The sequence below is a fragment of the Chinchilla lanigera genome, unplaced genomic scaffold (assembly GCF_000276665.1).
Source record: "Chinchilla lanigera isolate Chin_1 unplaced genomic scaffold, ChiLan1.0 scaffold00126, whole genome shotgun sequence".
Taxonomy (NCBI): domain Eukaryota; kingdom Metazoa; phylum Chordata; class Mammalia; order Rodentia; family Chinchillidae; genus Chinchilla; species Chinchilla lanigera.
In genome coordinates, this window is record NW_004955527.1 from 2,216,718 (window position 1) to 2,234,239 (window position 17,522).

General features: G+C 59.0%; 2 protein-coding genes across 2 annotated transcripts; one reads left to right on the forward strand and one right to left on the reverse strand.

Moving 5' to 3' along the window:
* Positions 1–2,744: 2,744 nt before the first annotated feature.
* Positions 2,745–6,107, forward strand: Hspb7 (heat shock 27kDa protein family, member 7 (cardiovascular)). The gene is made up of 3 exons (XM_005409852.1): positions 2,745–3,034; positions 3,489–3,622; positions 4,606–6,107. Exons 1-3 carry the CDS (start codon positions 2,833–2,835, stop codon positions 4,783–4,785), a joined length of 516 nt encoding a protein of 171 aa, XP_005409909.1. The 5' UTR covers positions 2,745–2,832; the 3' UTR covers positions 4,786–6,107.
* Positions 6,108–12,946: 6,839 nt separating this feature from the next.
* On the reverse strand, positions 12,947–15,484 carry LOC102006605 (chromosome unknown open reading frame, human C1orf64). Its single transcript, XM_005409853.1, has 2 exons — positions 15,267–15,484; positions 12,947–13,551 (listed from the first exon to the last, which is right to left on the reverse strand). The coding sequence occupies exons 1-2, from the start codon at positions 15,337–15,339 to the stop codon at positions 13,124–13,126; spliced, it is 501 nt and encodes a 166-aa protein (XP_005409910.1). The 5' UTR covers positions 15,340–15,484; the 3' UTR covers positions 12,947–13,123.
* Positions 15,485–17,522: the final 2,038 nt, after the last annotated feature.

Sequence of the window (17,522 nt, forward strand, 5' to 3'; positions counted from 1 at the left end):
GGGCAGCCATGGAGGCGGCTCAGGACAGTGAGGGCTGGCTTGAAGCCGTAGCAGCTCGGCTGTGCCCAGCTCCTTTGCCCCCCGAGCCTCAGTTTCCCCTTCTGTCTGGTGAGGAGAGCGTGGGAGCAGTGGTCTGCCTCGGACTCACTCATCCAAGTGCCCAGGCCTGGCAGTGCCCAGCACATCGGAGGTGTCCCTATAGATTCTGAGCGCACGGGGGCGGAGGGGAAACAGACTCTGGACCCTTCCCAGATGCCAAGAGGAATCTCAGGGCACTGCATTTGTGAGAATGTCCCAAGAGTTGGGGTGCTCCCTGGATTCAATGGGGTGGGGTTTTTTTGGTCTTTTTTTGTCATTGTTGCTGTTGTTGTTTTGTTGTTTTGTAGTACAGGGATTGAACCTAGGGCCTTTACACTGAGCTACATCCTCAGCCCGTTTTAAATTCTGAGACAAGTTCTCCCTTAATTGCTAAGTTGCCCAGGCTGGGATCAAATGTGGTAATCCTCCTGCCTCAGCCTCCCAAGGTGCTGGGATTGCAGGTGCAAACCACCACACCTTCCCAAGGACTGCATCACTTTTTTTCCCCCCCCCTTTGGTCTTTTTGAGACAGGGTCTCACTTTGCAGTTCAGGCTGCTCTTGAACTCACTTATGTAGCCCAAGATGGCCTCAAACTCACAGTGATCCTCCTGCCTCAGCCTCCTGAGTGCTAGGATTACAGGTATGCACCACCATGCCCTGTGAGGACTGCATCGTCACTGAAGTGCCCTCACCCCTGTGGTCTTGGGAAAGAGACAGGCCAGAGTCGGGGAAATGGCCTTGGTGACCTTGGGAGGTCCCTCCTGGCCACCAAAGCCAGAAGGTTCCGCATTTATGGGGATGACGCCTGCCTGGCATGGGGATGGAGGGTGGGGTGGGCGGGGGTGGGAAAGGGATCGAGGTCCAGGAGGAGTGACTCAGGCCCTCGGCACCATGACAGAGCGTCTGCATTTAGCCACTGGCTCCTGTTCCCTGGCGGTGCCCCCACCACTTTGCCCCTCACCTCTGTGTCGTCATTTCTCAGCAGCACGGCCAGCGCCCCCGCTGGGACTCAGGGATGCAGGCAGGACGCAGGCAGGGAGAGACAGACCCCTCCTGCTCCAGCCAGCACCTCGGCCCCCACCGTGCCCTGCCCCTCCCCCTCCCATACCGCGGGCGCTGTGACAGCCCTGCAGGGATCCCCCAGGGATGGAGCTCCAGACTGGGGTTCTTGGGAGCCAGGGGAAAAGGAGGCAGCCCTCCTAACAGGGGGAGCCCGGACCCTTAAATGTTCTTCGCAAACAGTGCCTGAGGAGAAGTGCGGCTGGGGAGGGACAGGACCTCACAGAGAAGTCTCCGAACAGGAAGACCAGCAGGCATGGTGGTGCATGTCTGTAATCCCGCCACTCTGGGAGGCTGAGGCAGGATGGCAAATTGGAACGGAGCCTGAGCAACTTAGGGACTTAGACCCTGTCTCAAAAAAAGTGGGGGAGGGATGTGGCTCAGTGTGAAGGCCCTGGGTGTAATTCCTAATCACACACACACACATGCACACGCACATACGCACACACACATGAAGACGATGCCATACTGCCTGGTGCTGGGCGTGGGCGAGGACCCTGCTAGGACACCTGGCCGGCAGTGAGAGACTGGAGCAAATAGAGGGGAAGGGCAGGGAGCTGGGGCTCATGCTGCTCTGAGGAGGGAGGGTAGGATTTGGGAGCAGAGCCCCAGGCTGCCTCCGGAACAGAGAGCGGCTTCCCGGCTGAGCTTCCCCAGCTCTGCCCCATCCTGATCCCACATAACCTCGGTCCCTGCTCTGTGGAGCAGCAGGTGTGCGGGGAGGGGCTTTTCTGGGTCTTCCGTCTCCACAAGTGTATGTTCAAAAAGGGACCTAGGTCAGATGGGTTTGGGTTCGAATCGCAGCTCTGCCTCTTGCAAAAATCTCAGCCTCTCCCTTTGGGTACGCTCTGTTTTCCTGTCTATAAAGTGAACCTAATATCTCACTGTGAGTAGGGGTAGGGAGGGTTGAAGACCATCCTCCAAAGGGGAGCCTGTGTCCAGAGGCACCCCAAAGCCAGAGCTAGGGTATCTGTCTCTGGAACCGAGTCCGAGGTCAAGCAGTTGCTGGGAAGTTGACCTCCTAGATCTTTAAGGCCAATGACCTAAGTGTCTGCCCCCTGGCTGAGTTGGAGCCCAACCCCAGCCCTGCCTCGGGCTGCCAGCTCGCTTTCTTGGGCCCCTAAATGTTCCAAGTGCAGGGGCGTGGGATCCAGGTCCCACTGGGAGCTGGCAGGGGCACAGCTGCACATCCTCCCCCACAGGGGTCCTCAGCTCCTGGCAGCCCAGGAGGGGGTCCTGCGCCCACCCTGTCTTCAAGGAGTTTACAGTGCTGAAGGGGGATGCACCATCCCTAGCGACCCCCCAGACTGATGGGGGAGACACCAAACCTACGAAGCCCTGGGGTAGAACTGGACCCGGGTGGTAAGGGGGCAGGATCCAGCCCCCTGCCCCGTGGGGTGCGGAGGCCCTTGGGGCTGGAGCCATGGGCCTGGAATGCCAGGCTGTGAGCTCAGCCCTCCGGCCTGCCTGTGTGGTGCTGTCAGCAGCTCCGTGCTCGGAGAAGATTTCCAGCCCCCTCCGGACCATGAAGAGGCCTAAATTTAGCGAGCAGACAAGGGGCTGGCCCTGCGCCCAGGGACAGCCGGCCCTTATAAAGCGCGGGCAGTCGGGGCCCAGCACGCTCCGCCGGAGCCCCGCACCCACGCCTTCTCCTGTTCCGCCTCTGCCCGCTCAGGGCCCAGCGCTGCCTGTGGATGAGCCACCGGACCTCCTCCTCCTTCAGAGCGGAGAGAAGCTTCCACTCCTCCTCCTCCTCCTCCTCCTCCTCCTCCTCCTCCTCTGCGGCCTCCCATGCCCTCCCGCCCCAGGACCCACCCATGGAGAAGGCCCTGAGCTTGTTTTCCGAGGACTTTGGCAGCTTCATGAGGCCCCACTCGGAGCCCCTGGCCTTCCCAGGCAAGTGTGCGGCTCTGGGGGCAGGGGACATGCAGAGGCTGGGAACATCCACTCCAGGCATCAGCCAAGGTCCTGTGGCTGCCACTGCCAGGAACACGTGCCACGCAGCCTGCAGCCACCTGTGGCCACCACGACAGATGTGGCCACCAAAGCAGATGTGGTCACGAAAGCAGCTGGGCCCCAGGGGGCCCCACACGGGCTCGTGACTTCCGCCATATCTGCTGGAGCCCTGGAGGACCGGTGGGCACTGAGGGGGCCGTGGCTGCCGCAGGCTGATGTCGGGGTACGGGAGGCCATCCCCACCACGGAAAGGGTAGGCTCCAAGGAGGAGGTGGCCGCGGGGACCAGGAGCGCCATCACCTGGTGGCGCTGACCCCCCCGCTAGACAGGGGCAGAGACCCAGGTTCCCAGTGCAGCCCTGGCCCTGCCCAGCTCACCGTCACCCTCCCCACAGCCCGCCCCGCAGGACCAGGCAACATCAAGACCCTTGGAGACGCCTACGAGTTTGCAGTGGACGTCAGAGACTTCTCCCCTGAGGACATCATCGTCACCACCTCCAACAACCACATCGAGGTTCGGGCAGAGAAGGTGAGCCGGGCCCGGCCCCACGGCCCACTCCACTCCCGGTCCCCTCCTCGTCCGGCCCCTGCCCTCTGTCCCCGCCTCCATCCCCTCTCCTGGAACTTCAGGTCCCGAGCAGAGTCCCTTCCCTATCTGAACTCCCCCGGGGCAAAGTGGGGACCACAGCTCCCGTAGCTCAGGGACCCCCTTATGCCTCTCTCCGCCCTGAGGTGTCCAGACGTGCAGTGCAGGAGCCCACAGCAGCTGAGGGGTCTTGGGGGGCGGGAGAGGCGTGAGGGGCACGAGGGGCTGACACACGGGGTGGGGCCCAGGGAGGGCACAATGGTGGAGTGAGGCCAGGTCCCCCGGCAGAGGCTGGTGGGCAGCTGAGGAGGTGGAGGACTCCCTGGGCAGTGGAGGATGGCTGTCCCCACACGCCACCCCTCCAGCTCTCTTCCACTGGGAGCCAGAGGCCCAGACCCCATCCTGGGACCCCTGAATTGTGGCCCCGGCTGGGCAGAAGACTCAAAGATCAGGGTCACACACCCTCCAAGTGACACATCCTCCACCCACAGATCTCAGGGCCACTGGGTCACTAAGCCTGAGCCCCAGAAGGCCTTGTGCCCTCCGCGTGGGCAGAGGCTGTGCCCAGGTCGACAGGAAAGCCACTCTGGGTCACTCCGGCCAGCTGCAGCTGGAAGGAGATGTGACCAAGGCTTCCTGCTCCTCCCCTGGGCGTGTGAGGCTGGAATGGGGGCCCCTGCCAGCGGCGTGAGGACGGGGCCAGAGGCAGCACGTGCCGCCCTGCGCCCCGACGGTGACTCAGCCACCGCAGACTCCTCTGGACGCTATGTGCTGGCAGAGCTGTGGGGGTGGGGCGGGCGGCCTGGCCCCACGGAGGACCCCGCGTGCCTGCATGTCAAGAGCCCAGGGCTCTCCGTGCTCAGGGCCCGGCTGTGAGCAGGGGACAGGCCTGGAGACGGCCTGCCCTGACCCATCGCCCTCCCCAGCTGGCGGCGGACGGCACTGTCATGAACACCTTCGCTCACAAGTGCCAGCTGCCGGAGGACGTGGACCCAACCTCGGTGACCTCAGCCCTGCGGGAGGACGGCAGCCTCACCATCCGGGCTCGGCGTCACCCGCACACGGAGCACGTCCAGCAGACCTTCCGGACCGAGATCAAAATCTGAGGCCCGCAACCACTGCCCTGCCTGCTCTCCCTCCTCCCCGAGGGGCCTCCCTAGAGCCTACCGAGTCCCGGACGACGCCCCCCCCAGGACAGCTCAGCTCAGCTCCTGGAGCCCCTAGGCCCCAGGCGGGCATCGCCCCCAAACTAGGGCCCTCCACTCTACCAAGGGCAGCCGGCAACCCCCGTATCTCCGTGTGGCCCCGAGATTCCAGAGAAGGTATCTCTCAATTAGGAATTGAGGGGCTGGGTAGGGACAGCTAGGTCCTAAAGACCCACTTTGAGGAAGGGGGAGGGGACAGGCAGGGCCTCTGGACAAAAGATCTGCAGGACAGACAGACAGGGGAGCCAAAAGCGGGGGGGCGAGGGGGGCGCGCTGGACCAGTGGTTCCCTGGCAAAGCAGAGCAGCTCAGGCTGAGGGAAGGTCACGGGCAAAGTGCCCATCCAGGTGAGACTGCCGGAGGGCCTGGGAGGCCACAGCGTGATGACACCTCCCCTGGCCACCCCCTGCAACCCAGCCCGCCAGCTGTGCCCGGACAGGGCACGTCCGTCTGCACAGATGGGATTTTTCCAATACAGCTGGTTCGTGACAAACCGGGTGAAATCCTGCTGTCCCCTACCTGCCTGGTGCCTGCAGGTGTGTGGGACTTGTCCTCCCCCACCGCAGACCTGGGCTCCCGGGTCGCTCCCCCTGCAGCCAGGGTCCCCTACAGTGACCGTCTCCTGCAATCGCCCCACCCCTCAGGTGCACCCACCCTTCCCGCCCTCCACCCATCCGCACATCTGGGGGCTTCGTGTGGAACCCACACCCCAGGCCCATTGTCCTTCACATCCTCAGTGAGGCCAAATCAAAGCACCCTAAAAGTGGACTCCGCCCCTCCATTTTTATCCATGGGGAAACTTGAGTGTCTAGCAAGCCCTTGGCACTGGCCTTTGTCACTGGAGGGTAGATGCGAGCCCAGGATGTCCGTGGTCCTCAGCCCCAACTCTGAGGCCAAGGGGAGTCCCCTCACTCTGTCCCCCTGGGGCTCTGCGTCCTGCTGGGGTGGAGGGGTCACAGAGAGAGCCCTGAGACCCGTTCCCTCCTGGTCCCCGATCCGTGAGTGTGGCTCAGGCTTCCAAAGCGGGGGGGAGGGGAGAGGGTGGTTCACAGTCAGTGAGGGGCTCAGGAAAGAGGTGGGGCCACCTGTGCCACTGCTTCTTGGCTAAGCTCAGGGTCAGGGGCTTCTGACCCCTCTCACTCTGGGGCGCTTGGGGAGGGCAGGTGGGGCAGCAGGAGAGTGGGCGCTGTAACCTGGACGCACAATAAATGACAGTGTCACGGATTTCTGTCCCCTGCCTGCGGTTCCCAGGCCCAGGGTGGAGGCAGCTGGGCTGCGGGCCCGGGACAAAGCCAAGGTAAAGGTGCAGCCCTCAGGGGAAGGCGGGGGTCCCTTGGCAGCCTCTGCTCCCCTGGCCCACCCGCAGAAGTCCCGGGACCGTCCGTGAGACACCTTCAGGCCTCCTGTCCCCTAGCTGCCTGTCCCTTTCTTTTATTCATTCGAGAGAAATTTATAGTCCTGAGTCTGTGTGTGGAGCGCGGTGCCCAGCGCCCTTCCACCTGATGGGACAGAGACGGGCAGGCTCACCGGTGCCCTCCTGCCTGATGGGGGCTCTGCGGCCCAGGGAGGCTGCGAGGTTGGCCTAAGCTCACCGGCTGGGACGAGGAACTCCGGAGGTGCCCTCACCCCACCCCCCGGCCCCAGGGAGATCCAGGCCTGAGCCCTCTGCGGTGTCGCCAGCGGCTGCGGTCAGGAGCAGCGCAGAGAGAGTGCGGTATTTCCAGCCTCCTGACTCACCGATTCCGAGGCTATTTGCAGCCCGACACTCATCGCCCGCGGCTCGGAGGGAAGGTGCCGGACGAGCTCCCCTCCTCCTCCCTAGCCGAGGTCAGGCTCACCTTGACGGCCGCCCGCGAGGGCCCTCGCTCCGCCAGGGGCGAGGGGCTGCCGAGGCCGGGCCCGGCGAGGCTAGACCCCCCTCCAGGCCCTTCCCACCCCATCGCGGCGTACCCCGCGCGTGGGAGCCCCGGCCAAGGTGACCCCGCGCTGGGCGGGCGGGGCCGCGCTTTGTGTGCCCCCGCCCCTTCCTGGGCTAAATATAGGCTCGGCTGAGCACTGCGGGCCAAGAGTAACCAAGGCTCCATTCATCCCGCCCGGAGCTTGCCGGCCACGCCCCACTGCGAGGCGGCTCTGTTACCGCGCAGGAGAAAAGGGGCTCAGAAAGGTCAAGTAACTGGCCCAAGGTCACCCAGCTTCGAAGCGCGGTGGCTGGGATTAAGGCCGCTTTTGGGTCCTCCGGATCAATCGCCCCCTACCCCTCCAGGGAGCCATGTGAGTTGCCCACGCACTCCTCTCCAGCGGCTTCCACCAGGACAAGGGCCTCCTGGTCTTGTAACTTTGGAGAGGGCCTGGATGGCCGGCAGGAGGAGCTGAATAGTCAGAGGGCCAGCGAGGGTCGGTCCAGGCCAAAGGGCTCCTCCTCCAGAAAGCCCTCCACAGCTACCAGCAAGCCAGCCAGTGACGTCCCCCTTCCCAAGCCCTACCTTCAGAAGCACCCCAAAGGCAGATAGAGGGAGCACAGGCCTGGGGCCCCCAGCCCTCAAAAAGCCAGTCCCAGTGCCTCATGCTAGGGTGCAGGGACCCAGGCCCAGAGAGGGGAAGGGCCTGGCCCAGGGTCACACAGCAAGTTAGTGGCCGAGGAAACATGACGGTCTCAGACGTCCTCAGACCCACCCCCCATCCTCCACAGTGCCCCCCAATTTTAGTTTTGCAGTCAGACCGCGCCTTATTCTGCCTCAGTTGCTCCCAAGCCTAGCATTGGAAAAGGAGCCGAATACATGTTTACAGCGTTAAAACACAGCCCAGCAGGCCCGTGTCTGCCAAGGGGAGGACAGTGGCGCCTGGGGAGCGATCCTGACTGCTGCGTCTGAGCCCTGTGAATCCGGGCCTCACGCGCTGTGCCCGACCGCGGAGTCGCCACCTGCATGGTATCAGCGGCTGAGCGGGCCCTGCTTCAGTGCGCTGTCCCTGGCTTGGGCTCGAGGACAGAGGCGCAGGCCCTGGGTCTTCTCCGAGGAACGGGGTGTGTGGGATGGGGGGGTTGGTGGGTGGAGCTGAGCCCTGGGCGCAGGGGAGGGAAGCCCCGAGCTTCAGCCTCCCCTGAGGTCCGCAGCTACCATCCGGGCAGAGCCGCGTTCAGAGTAAATGCCAGGAACGTGAGTTCTTGTGGGCACCGGGCTGACAGCTTTCTGTGCGAGGAAGACAGAGTCCGCTTCCCCAGGCTGGGCAGCCCAGCCAGAGACGGCCCTGGGCTCAGTGGGGCAGGGTGGGGGCCTGGGCAGGGCGTCCCTGGGCAGAGAGGGGTGGTGTTTATAGTCAGCACAGCCAGGTGGCCGCCTGGTGGCAGCCGCAGCCTCCTCCTCCCCTCCCCTCCCCTCCCCTCCGCTCCCCTTCCTCGTCCTCCTCCTCCTCTCCCTCCCCCTCCTCCTCCTCTCCCCGCCTCTTCTTTCCTGTCTGTGGTCCTTGAGGTTGAACCCAGGGCCTTTGAACTGAGTTGCATCCCCGCCCCTTTCTCCGTGGTCTGAAACGGAGTCTGGCTACCGCAGTCTCAAACTTTCGGTCTTCCTGCCTCAGCCTCCCAGAGTGCTGGGATTGCAGGTGTGCAGCACCCTGCCGGGCTCAGGGACAGCCTCCAGTGGGAGTGGGGGCGGGCGCTATAAGGTGAGGCCCTGGGGCCCAGGGGTGAGGTGTGGCCCCACCTAGCACCGGTGCACGCACTCACCTGCACACTCGCTCACCTGCACAGTCATACGCACACTCATTTGCACACTTGGCCACTCACCGACGGTGGACCCTGCCCTCAGTCTGTGCGTCCCTGTCATCCTAGTGGACAGAGAGAAGCTCTCAGGGCAAACCGCCTGTTTATCCCCGGCTCTGGCGCAGACGGCTGGCTGTGTGGCCCTGAAGTCGCTTTACCTTGCAGAGCCTCAGTTTCCTCATCTGCACAATGGCACAGCGTCTCCCAGGGCCGGAGGGATTTTCCCATTCTGGTGCAAGGGGTCAGCACGCTGCCTGGCACCGGGAATGCACCCAGAGCAAACGCTCACTGTTACCATCCTTCTGCAGAGCATTTGGCCTCGGTAGCCGCCTCTTCTTAAATTTCACGTTGAGTTGGGATCCTGCTGGGTAGCCCACGGACTTGCAGTCTTGGCTCAGCCTCCAGAGTAGCCAGGATCAGTGGCTAGGAGTCTTGGTGTGGGTCACTCCCTCAGGAACCTTCCTCCCCTTGTCCCCTCCCCAATCCTGCTTTCCTGTGATCGCCCACCTCTCAGACTGCACCTATCTCTTCCTCCTGCTTCTCTTTGTTAAAAGGTAATTTAAAATAAAAAGCAAAGTCATTACTCTCACACATACACAAGATGACTGAATTAAAGAGCTATTATTGAGCTAACATACCATAAAATTAACCACCTTTTTTGAGGTACTTGTAGTTGAATCTGGGGCCTTTCCACTGCTCTACATCCCCAGCCCATTAGTATTGTATTTTATCTTTTGAAACAAGGTCTTGCTGTGTAGTTGAGGGCTGGCCTTGAATTTACTACGTAACCCAGTGTGGCCTGGAAGTCACAGTGATCCTCCTGCCTCAGCCTCCTGAGTGCTGGCATTACAGGCACGCGCCACCAACCCGGCACTTTATTAATTTTTTGAGACAGGGTCTTGCTAAGTTGCCCAGGCTGGTCTTGAACTTGCAGTTGTCCTGTCTCAGCCTCCAGAGTAGCTGGGTCACAGGCGGGCACCATCCTGCTCAGCTAGATTGGGAGATTTTGAGCTGACTATGCAAACAGAGGCCAGTGTGGGGGCGGGGGAGCCTGGTGCCTGTCCACAAGAGGGCAGAATCCACTTGTCTGAGGACAAGACCTACGTCAGGTTCCTGTTGGTTATTTACAATACGCAGAGTAGTAAATAGGTCAAAGACAACAGGGTCGCAGCACCCAGAGAATCGGACCATGTGTGTATAACATTGAAGACACCCATTGATAGATGTTGCTTATTCCTTTTAGTTGGTCAGTGCTTGGGATCAAACTGAGGGCCTTGTACATACTAAATCTGAGCTGCACCCCCAGCCGGCCCACATTTTCATACAGCTCCTCCCCTTTGGGCCTGCTTCACTCTGCTCCTCCTCCTCCTCTTCCTCCTCCTCCTGTGGCTGCAGTCACCAACCTCTCTGCCCCCCTCACCCCTCCGGGAGGGAGCAGCCACCACCTGCCTAGGTCTCCCCAGGTCCCACAACCCTCACACAGGGCGTGTTCCCTCCTGCACCTGTGCTCCCTCCCTGTCCCACCCAGGGAGCCCCCATCCATCCACCCCCCACACCCGCCCACCTCGGGAAGCACTCAGCGTCCTTCGCCGGCTGGCCCTGGGCAGCCACACTCCCAGGGGCCAGCTTTGGGCTCTGCCTCTTTGTAGTTAGAGACCTTGGGCAAAGTGTTTAACCTCCCTGTGCCTCTGTTTCCTTGTCTGTAAGACGGCAGTGAAAACTGTACGCACTCATGAGGCTGGGGTGAACTGATGTGGCTTAGGGTGCATATAAATCTGGCCAGCAGGGAGTGGTGGTGCACACCTCTAACCCTGCTGAGGCAGGAGGATCACACGTTCAAGCCCAGTCTGGGGCAACGTAGCAAGACCTTGTTTCAAAATTAAAAGCCTGTAATATCAGCACTGGGGAGGCTGAGGCAGGAGGATCGTTGCAAATTTGAGACCAGTCTGGGCTACAAAGTGAGCTCAAGATCAGCCTGAATTGCATAGCAAGACCCTGTTCCAAAGACAGAAAAAAAAAAAGTAAAAAGGGCTGGGGCTATAGCTCAGTGGTAGAGTGCTTACCTAGCATGTGTGAGTCCCCGGGCTCAATCTTCAACATTTGGGGGCAGAAGCGGGAATCTGGGCAGTAGAAAACGCTCCTGATCTCTCCCAGAGTTCTTAGCGAGACTCCACAGAAAATTTGGAAACGTCACTATGGCTGGCGTAAGCACTCCCTCCTCAGGGCGTGAATGAAGGTTGGGTGGTGGCCCCCTCACGCTAGCTCTGTCCTGAAGGTCCCAGATTCTCCACGCCCAGGTCTGGACCCAGTGTCCTCCGGGCTGGTGATAGGGCGACACCTGCTGGTGGAATATTAGACGTGCAACCGCGGGCCTGCCTTTCCTTGAGGGTCTCAGCTCCTTTGTAGTTTGTGGCTCTTCCAGGGCAGTGATCAGGGTGAGCAGAGGGCAGGGAGCTCTGCCAGCGTTCCGGACGGGTGTGTGCCGCCTGGATGACAACGGCACCCAGTCGAGTCCAAGCCTTCGCGCCCGGTGTTTAAGCTGACTCAGCCTCCTAGGCCTCTCCCTTAACTGTCTACATTCTACAGGCGGAAGAGCCAGAGAGAGGGGCATTCTGCTCAGGTGGGCCCGGCCAGGGCGTTCTCAGCTCACATCTGGCTGTCCCATCTCAGAACAAAATCAGAAAGCTGTGTCCCATGCCTGTACTCTCAGCACTCTGGGAGGCTGAGGCGGGAGGGTTGCAAGTTGGAGCCCAGCCTGGTCAACTCAGTGAGACCCAGTCTCAAAGTAAAAAACGGGCTGGGGTTGTAGCTCAGTGCAAAGACCCTGGGTTCAATCCTCATTGCTGCAAAAAACCAAAAATAAACCTTGTCATGCCTGCCAGGGCTCATGTGATGTGGCCTCTGCCACTCTTCTGATTTCTTCGTGTGCATCCGTGCACAGCCGTCCTTCCCCGCGCCTCCATGGCGGGGCCTTCTCCGTCTCATTCACTGACCCCGCCAGGCTCCGGCCAGGGCCTGGCACTCATTGGGCGCCTAATAAATACTCGATGAATGAATGGATGAAAACTCCAGCCAGACCTGGATGACCCAGCTCCTTCCGGCGGAAGTGTCTGCACCCCAGCCGCTTCCCTTCGTGTCAGATGTGGTCAGATGCCGCCTGCGGAAGCCTAATCTCCCTGGAGCTGGCTGGAAGCCTCCCCTGCGCCCCGCGTCTGCATGCTAAGCTCGCCATCGCGTTGATGGGAAGTGAGTCCCCCAGGGCGTGAGTTTGAGGACAGGGACGTGTCCGTTCTCTCAGGACCTCTCTGCCTAGGACAGCCGCTGCCAGGACAGGCGGCTGTGCGCCCCAGTGGGCCAAGAGCTTGGGCTCCTGGCTCGCCTGGCTTCTAACCTCACAGCGGGCTGTGGGGCCTTGAGTGCCTTCCTCAACCTCTCCGTGCCTCTGTTCCGGATCTGCGAAGTGGGTGCGTGAACCGTGCTTCCTCACATGGGCACTGGGGGCGCTGTTTCCCCGGCACGGAGCCCAAAGGGGTAGGGACTGCGCGGTCCGACCTGGTAGACAGACCGCCCTTGAAGAAGCGGTGAACTCCCCGCGGCTGTGTCTGAGAGCTTCCAGACGACGGAGGCGTTCACGCAGGGCTTTGCACCGCTTAAGACTTACACCCTCACACCACTGACCCCACTCCTGCTCCAGGGCGTGACTGCCCTGTGGGTTGGGGATCAAGCACCCCTTTTTCCATTCACTGAGCCATCCAGGGCGCATCCTGAGCCTGGTGTCCAGTAATAAAAAATAATATCTCCATTTGAACAAATATGATCTTCCGTGTCCTTTTTTTTTTTTTGGTTTTTTTCTTTTTTTCCGGTACTGGGAATCGAACTCACGACCTTGCACTTGCCAGGCAGGTGCTGTGCCGCTGAGCTAAATCCCCAGCACCTCTCCGTGTCATTTCTGATTACCTCCTTCTTTTTTGTTTTTTGAAACAGGGTCTCCCTATGCAGGCTGGCCTTGAGCTCACTTTGTAGCGCGGGCTGGCCTTAAACTTGCAGTGATCCTCCTGCCTCAGCCTCTTGGGATTACAGGCCTGCGCCACCCCGCTGGCTTCCTCTCCGTATCAGTTGGCCACACCCGCTCCCAGTGTCCTCTGCGCTCTGCCCCACATTCTCACCTCCCCTGCGAGGAGATGCGGTCTCTCAGGTCAGCCCTGGTGTCACCTGCTCAACAAGTCCTTTTCTCAAGCACCGAGTTGGAAAAGCTCCTCCCTGTCACACTGGCCCTGTTTCCCCCCCCCCCCGCACAGCACGTGTGTCCCTGTCCCAAGTCGCCTTTATTTGGTTATTTGTTCCATCCTCCCATCCCCCACCCCGAGAAAGTGAGCCCCTCCAGGAAATCACAGTGGCGGCCCTGGCCTGGCTGCTGCAGTCCCCGCGCTTCACCGGGCTCAGGCCGGAAGACTCCCGCCAGGCTGGGGAAGGGAGGTCGGCCCTAATCGGCCTGTCCGCACACGCAAGAGGACAGGGCTTTTTTGAGCGAGCCCTTCACGGCCCCCCAAGGTGAAGAGGCCGCAGCCTCCACCTTCCGGGGAGCCCCCTTGGCTCTAGGAAGCTCCTGAGGGCTGGACAGGCTGGTGGGGCGGGAGGTGGGGGCCTTGGCCCCCGCGCAGGGGGACAGGGTGTCCTTGGCCTGGGCAGAGCACGGCCCCTCCAGGGGGATGCCCTGAGTCGTGGGGGCCTGGTTATCCCCGCAGAACACAATGTAGGTCTTCACTGCCGGGGTAACAGGGCCCTGGCTGGGACTGGGGACTTGGGGCGGTGCTGGGGGTGCTGCCAGGGAGAGCTGCCTCCCACGGGCACAGTCAATGACGAAAGTCACATGCGCCATGGGGACAGCCTGAGGTCGGGCTGGCTTCCCACCTAGAAGGAAGGAAAGGACCACAGGTTGGCGTCGGCACAGAGGGCTGCTCACTCGTTCCTCACTTCATTCATTTTTTGCTGACTGACATGCAAAGATGAACCAGGGCGTGGTGGCACACGCCTATTGTCCCAGCACTGGGGAGGCTGAGGCAGGAGGATGGCTGTGAGTTGGAGGCCAGCCTAAGCTACATAGAGAGACATAGATAGGATAGGTGGGGTTTTAAGGGCATGATTTCAGCATAGGAGAGACCTGAGGCTTTTGTTTTTGTTTTGTTTTTTGGTTTGGTTTGGTTTTGGTTGTTTGTCGGAGACAGAGTCTTGTTATATAATTTAGGCTGACCTTGAACACACAGTGGTCCTCCTGTCTCAGCCTCCCCAGTGCTGGGACTACAAGTGGTTTATATTTTTGTTTTGTTTTGCAGTGCTGGGGATGAACCCAGGGCCTCACGCATGCCAGGCAAACGCTCTGCACTGAGTCCACCCCCAACCCCAGCCTGAATTCCAATCCTGGCGTCTCCCTTTATCAGCCATTAGCCTTCCAGGCCTTTGTCCCCAGCTCCTTCGCTTGACTGTGCAGCAACTACCCAGGATCTGGCTAAAACACGTCTGGGTGGGGCCTGAGATCCGGCCTTTCTTCCAAGCACCCAGGGGGCCGATCCGCCTGCTGGTCCGGGGGGCCTAGGGTGAGTAGCAAGGGCCTCAGCAAGAGGCCGGCTGGCACTGCCTGCTAGGGACGAGGAAACCGAGCTCAGCTTGCACAAACATTGGTGGTCTTCAGGGGGCACGAAGACTTTCATCTTCAGGGGGCTTTTATTTCTTCCCCTCCTACATAATTTTCTCTTTTTGGGGAGTTAATGGGAATTGAGCCTAGCTTTGAGCTATATCCCTTGCCCTTTATTGACTAACCTGCTAAACTGGGCTGCAGTTGTAATCCTCCTGCCTCAGCCTCCCAGAGTGCTGGGCTTACTGGTATGCACCATCAAGCCCAGCAGCCCCCCACTACACAACCTTAGAGAATCCTACCTGTGCCTGGGTCATCTGCTCTGAGGATCCCTGCTGTCTAACCCGGCCATTCCCCCCAGCTCAGAGTCCAATACTCAGTAGGAGAGTGAACAAGCCAGTCAATCAATTTATCAATGAAGCTAGGGCCGGAGCAGGTCTGTCGGAATCCAAAGCCTGTGCTCACTGATTTTTCAGCCTGGTATTATGGCACATGCCTGTAATCTCAGCACTCTGGGAAGCTGAGGCAAGAGGATCACAAATTAGACCCCAGCCTGGGCAATTTTTTTTTTTTTTTTCCTGGTACTGGGAATCGAACTCACGCTCTTTCGCTTGCCAGGCAGGTGCTGTGCCGCTGAGCTAAATCCCCAGCCCCCAGCCTGGGCAATTTAACAAAAGCCTGTCTCAAAATAAAAAGGGCTGGGGTTGTGGTTTAGGGCAAATTTCCTGGATTCAATCCCCAGAACTCCTACCTTCCAAAAAAGTAACTTTTCAGGTTACCAGAGTGATACATTTGTCTTTGTAACTACATGTTCTTAATGTGACAAGAGCCCGGGAGGAAATTTACACGCTGGTAGGTTGCTTAATACGGGAAGTGAATGCAGCCCACTGCGCTGGAGGTCAGCAGCCCTGAACCACGTCCACCTTGGGACCCCAGCCAGCCACCTCCCCTCACCAGCCACCTCCCCTCTGCCGGGGCCCTGAGCTCCTCTCACCAGAGATAGTCTCCAGGCCCACGGTGTCTTTGAGGGTGGTTCTCCAGTCCCTGGGGTCTTCCGAGGGGGCCATGCCTGGCTCTGGCAGGAGAGGCTTGGTCCTTGGCTACCTCTTCCAGGATGCGGCTACTCCGGCCCAGGACAAAACCTTTTATATTCACCGGATCCGGATCCGCTGAGTGAATTCCACCTTGAGCGACAGGAACTGGCCTGGGGCAGTCAGGGGATTGCTTTGATCAACATGGTTATGTCAACAGGATTTTTGTTGGGTCCAGGGCGCAGGCTTCCCATAAACAGACGCTGTCTCCTCCCATGCCAGCGGCTCCCTGGCTCGCCACAGACCTCTAGAACCTCCTCAGCAAGGCCTCGATTTTTCAGAGCTCCCTCGTCATTTGGCTGCCTCATCAGCTGCTTTTGTTTGTTCCCTAAGAACTGTATGTGACTGGCCGAAGTGGTGCAGGACGTCTGTGATCCTAGCACTCTGGGAGGCTGAGGCAGGAGGATCACAAGTTTGAATTCAGCCTGAGGCAATTTAGCAAGACCTTGACTAAAAAAATAAAGATCTGGGGATGTAGCTCAGAGCAAAGGCCTAGGGTTCAATCCCCAGTACTATAAAAAAAAACAAAAACTAAAAAGGAAAGTTGGTGTTGCTACATTAAATATAAACAGAATCATTTTAATAAATAAGAAGTAACCACCACGCATGGTGATGGTGGTGTATGCCTGTAATCCCAGCCACCAAGGAGGCTGATACAGGAAGATGACAAGTTTGAAGCCAGTTTGGACAATTTAACACCCTCAAATTAAAAAAATAGCCAGGTATGGTAGCGCACGCCTATATTCCCACCACTCGGGAGGCTGAGGCAGGAGGATCACTGAGAGTTCGAGACCAATGGGTTACAAAGTGAACTCAAGGACAGCCTGAACTGCATAACGAGACCCTCTCAAAAAGACACACACACACAAAAAAATAAAAAATAAAAAAAATAAATAAAAGAGAGGCTAGGGAGGTAGCTCAGTGTGAAGTCCTTGGTTTAATCCTGAGTACCCAAACAAAACACAATTAAAAACAAACAAAAAATTTGTGCCCCGTAAGCAGAACAAAGGTCCTGCAGAAAATGCCCACGCCCTGGGCCTGAGGGCCTGTGAGCACCCTGTGCTCCGGAGGGCCGGGCAGCCAGGAGGAAGGCTGTGGACTCTGAGATGTGAGATTGTTCTGGAATCCGAGGGCGCGCATGCAGGTCTGGAAGTGGGAGACCTTTTCCGGGGTGGGTCAGGCCGTCGGGGGAGGGGGCAGAAGGACAGGAGGACTCCACCGGCCATTGTCAGCTTTCAAGATTCAGCCAAAGGGATAAAACAAAACCCAGACTCCGTTTTTCCCACCGCACTGCCACAACACCGTCATTCCTTCTCCTTTTTTTTTTTTCTTTTTCCTTAACAAGGTCTCGCTATTATAGTTCACGCTGGCCTTGAACTCACTATGTAGCCCAGGCTAGTCTTGAACTCTTGGAGATCCTCCTGCCTCAGCTTCCTGGGTGCTTGGATCACAAGCATGCCTGCACCCCATGAGGAGCACACGGTCACTTCTGACACCAAGAAACAGCGGGCTCAGCAGCAGACCCCAGTGGGACACCCCTAATTCACTTCAGTTCTGACGCAAGCTGGAGTAGTGTCAGGGCGTGGTCCCCAAGACTGGGGCCCACTTCAGGCGCCAGTGGGAAGCCCAGATAGCTTTACCTGTGCCTCTGACTGACCAGCTATAAATTGGGGCTCCCACAGCCCCCTCCTTGGCTTCAACTGATTTGCTAGAATAGCCCATAGAACTCAGGGGAAAAAAGGATTTTTTTCAATACTGGAGATTGAACCCAGGGTCTTTGCACTAAGCTATATCCCTAGCCCTTTATTTATTTTTATTTTGAGACAAGCTTTCACTAAGTCACTAAGCTGCCCCAAACTGGACTTGAATTTACAGTCTCCCTGCCTCAGCCTCCCGGAGTGCTGGAATTACAGGCGTGTACCACCACTCCTGGCTTTACCACTTTATTATAAGGATTTTACAGGCTCAGTGTAGTGGCACATATCTGTAATCCTAGTACTCTGGGAGGCTGAGGCAGGAGGATTGCCATGAATTCAAGGCCAGCCTAGATTACATAGCAAGACCCTGTCTCAACAAAACCAAAAAACAAGAAAAGAAAGAAAAAGGGGGAAAGAGAGAGAGAGAGAGAGAGAGAGAGAGAGAGAGAGAGAGAGAGAGAG

Coding starts and splice junctions, on each gene's coding strand:
- Hspb7 (XM_005409852.1), top strand. CDS start 2,833: ATGAGCCACCGGACCTCCTCCTCCTTCAGAGCGGAGAGAAGCTTCCAC. Junction 3,035..3,488: donor GGAGCCCCTGGCCTTCCCAG/GCAAGTGTGCGG, acceptor CCCTCCCCACAG/CCCGCCCCGCAGGACCAGGC. Junction 3,623..4,605: donor TCGAGGTTCGGGCAGAGAAG/GTGAGCCGGGCC, acceptor CGCCCTCCCCAG/CTGGCGGCGGACGGCACTGT.
- LOC102006605 (XM_005409853.1), bottom strand. CDS start 15,339: ATGGCCCCCTCGGAAGACCCCAGGGACTGGAGAACCACCCTCAAAGAC. Junction 13,552..15,266: donor GGGCCTGGAGACTATCTCTG/GTGAGAGGAGCT, acceptor CCTTCCTTCTAG/GTGGGAAGCCAGCCCGACCT.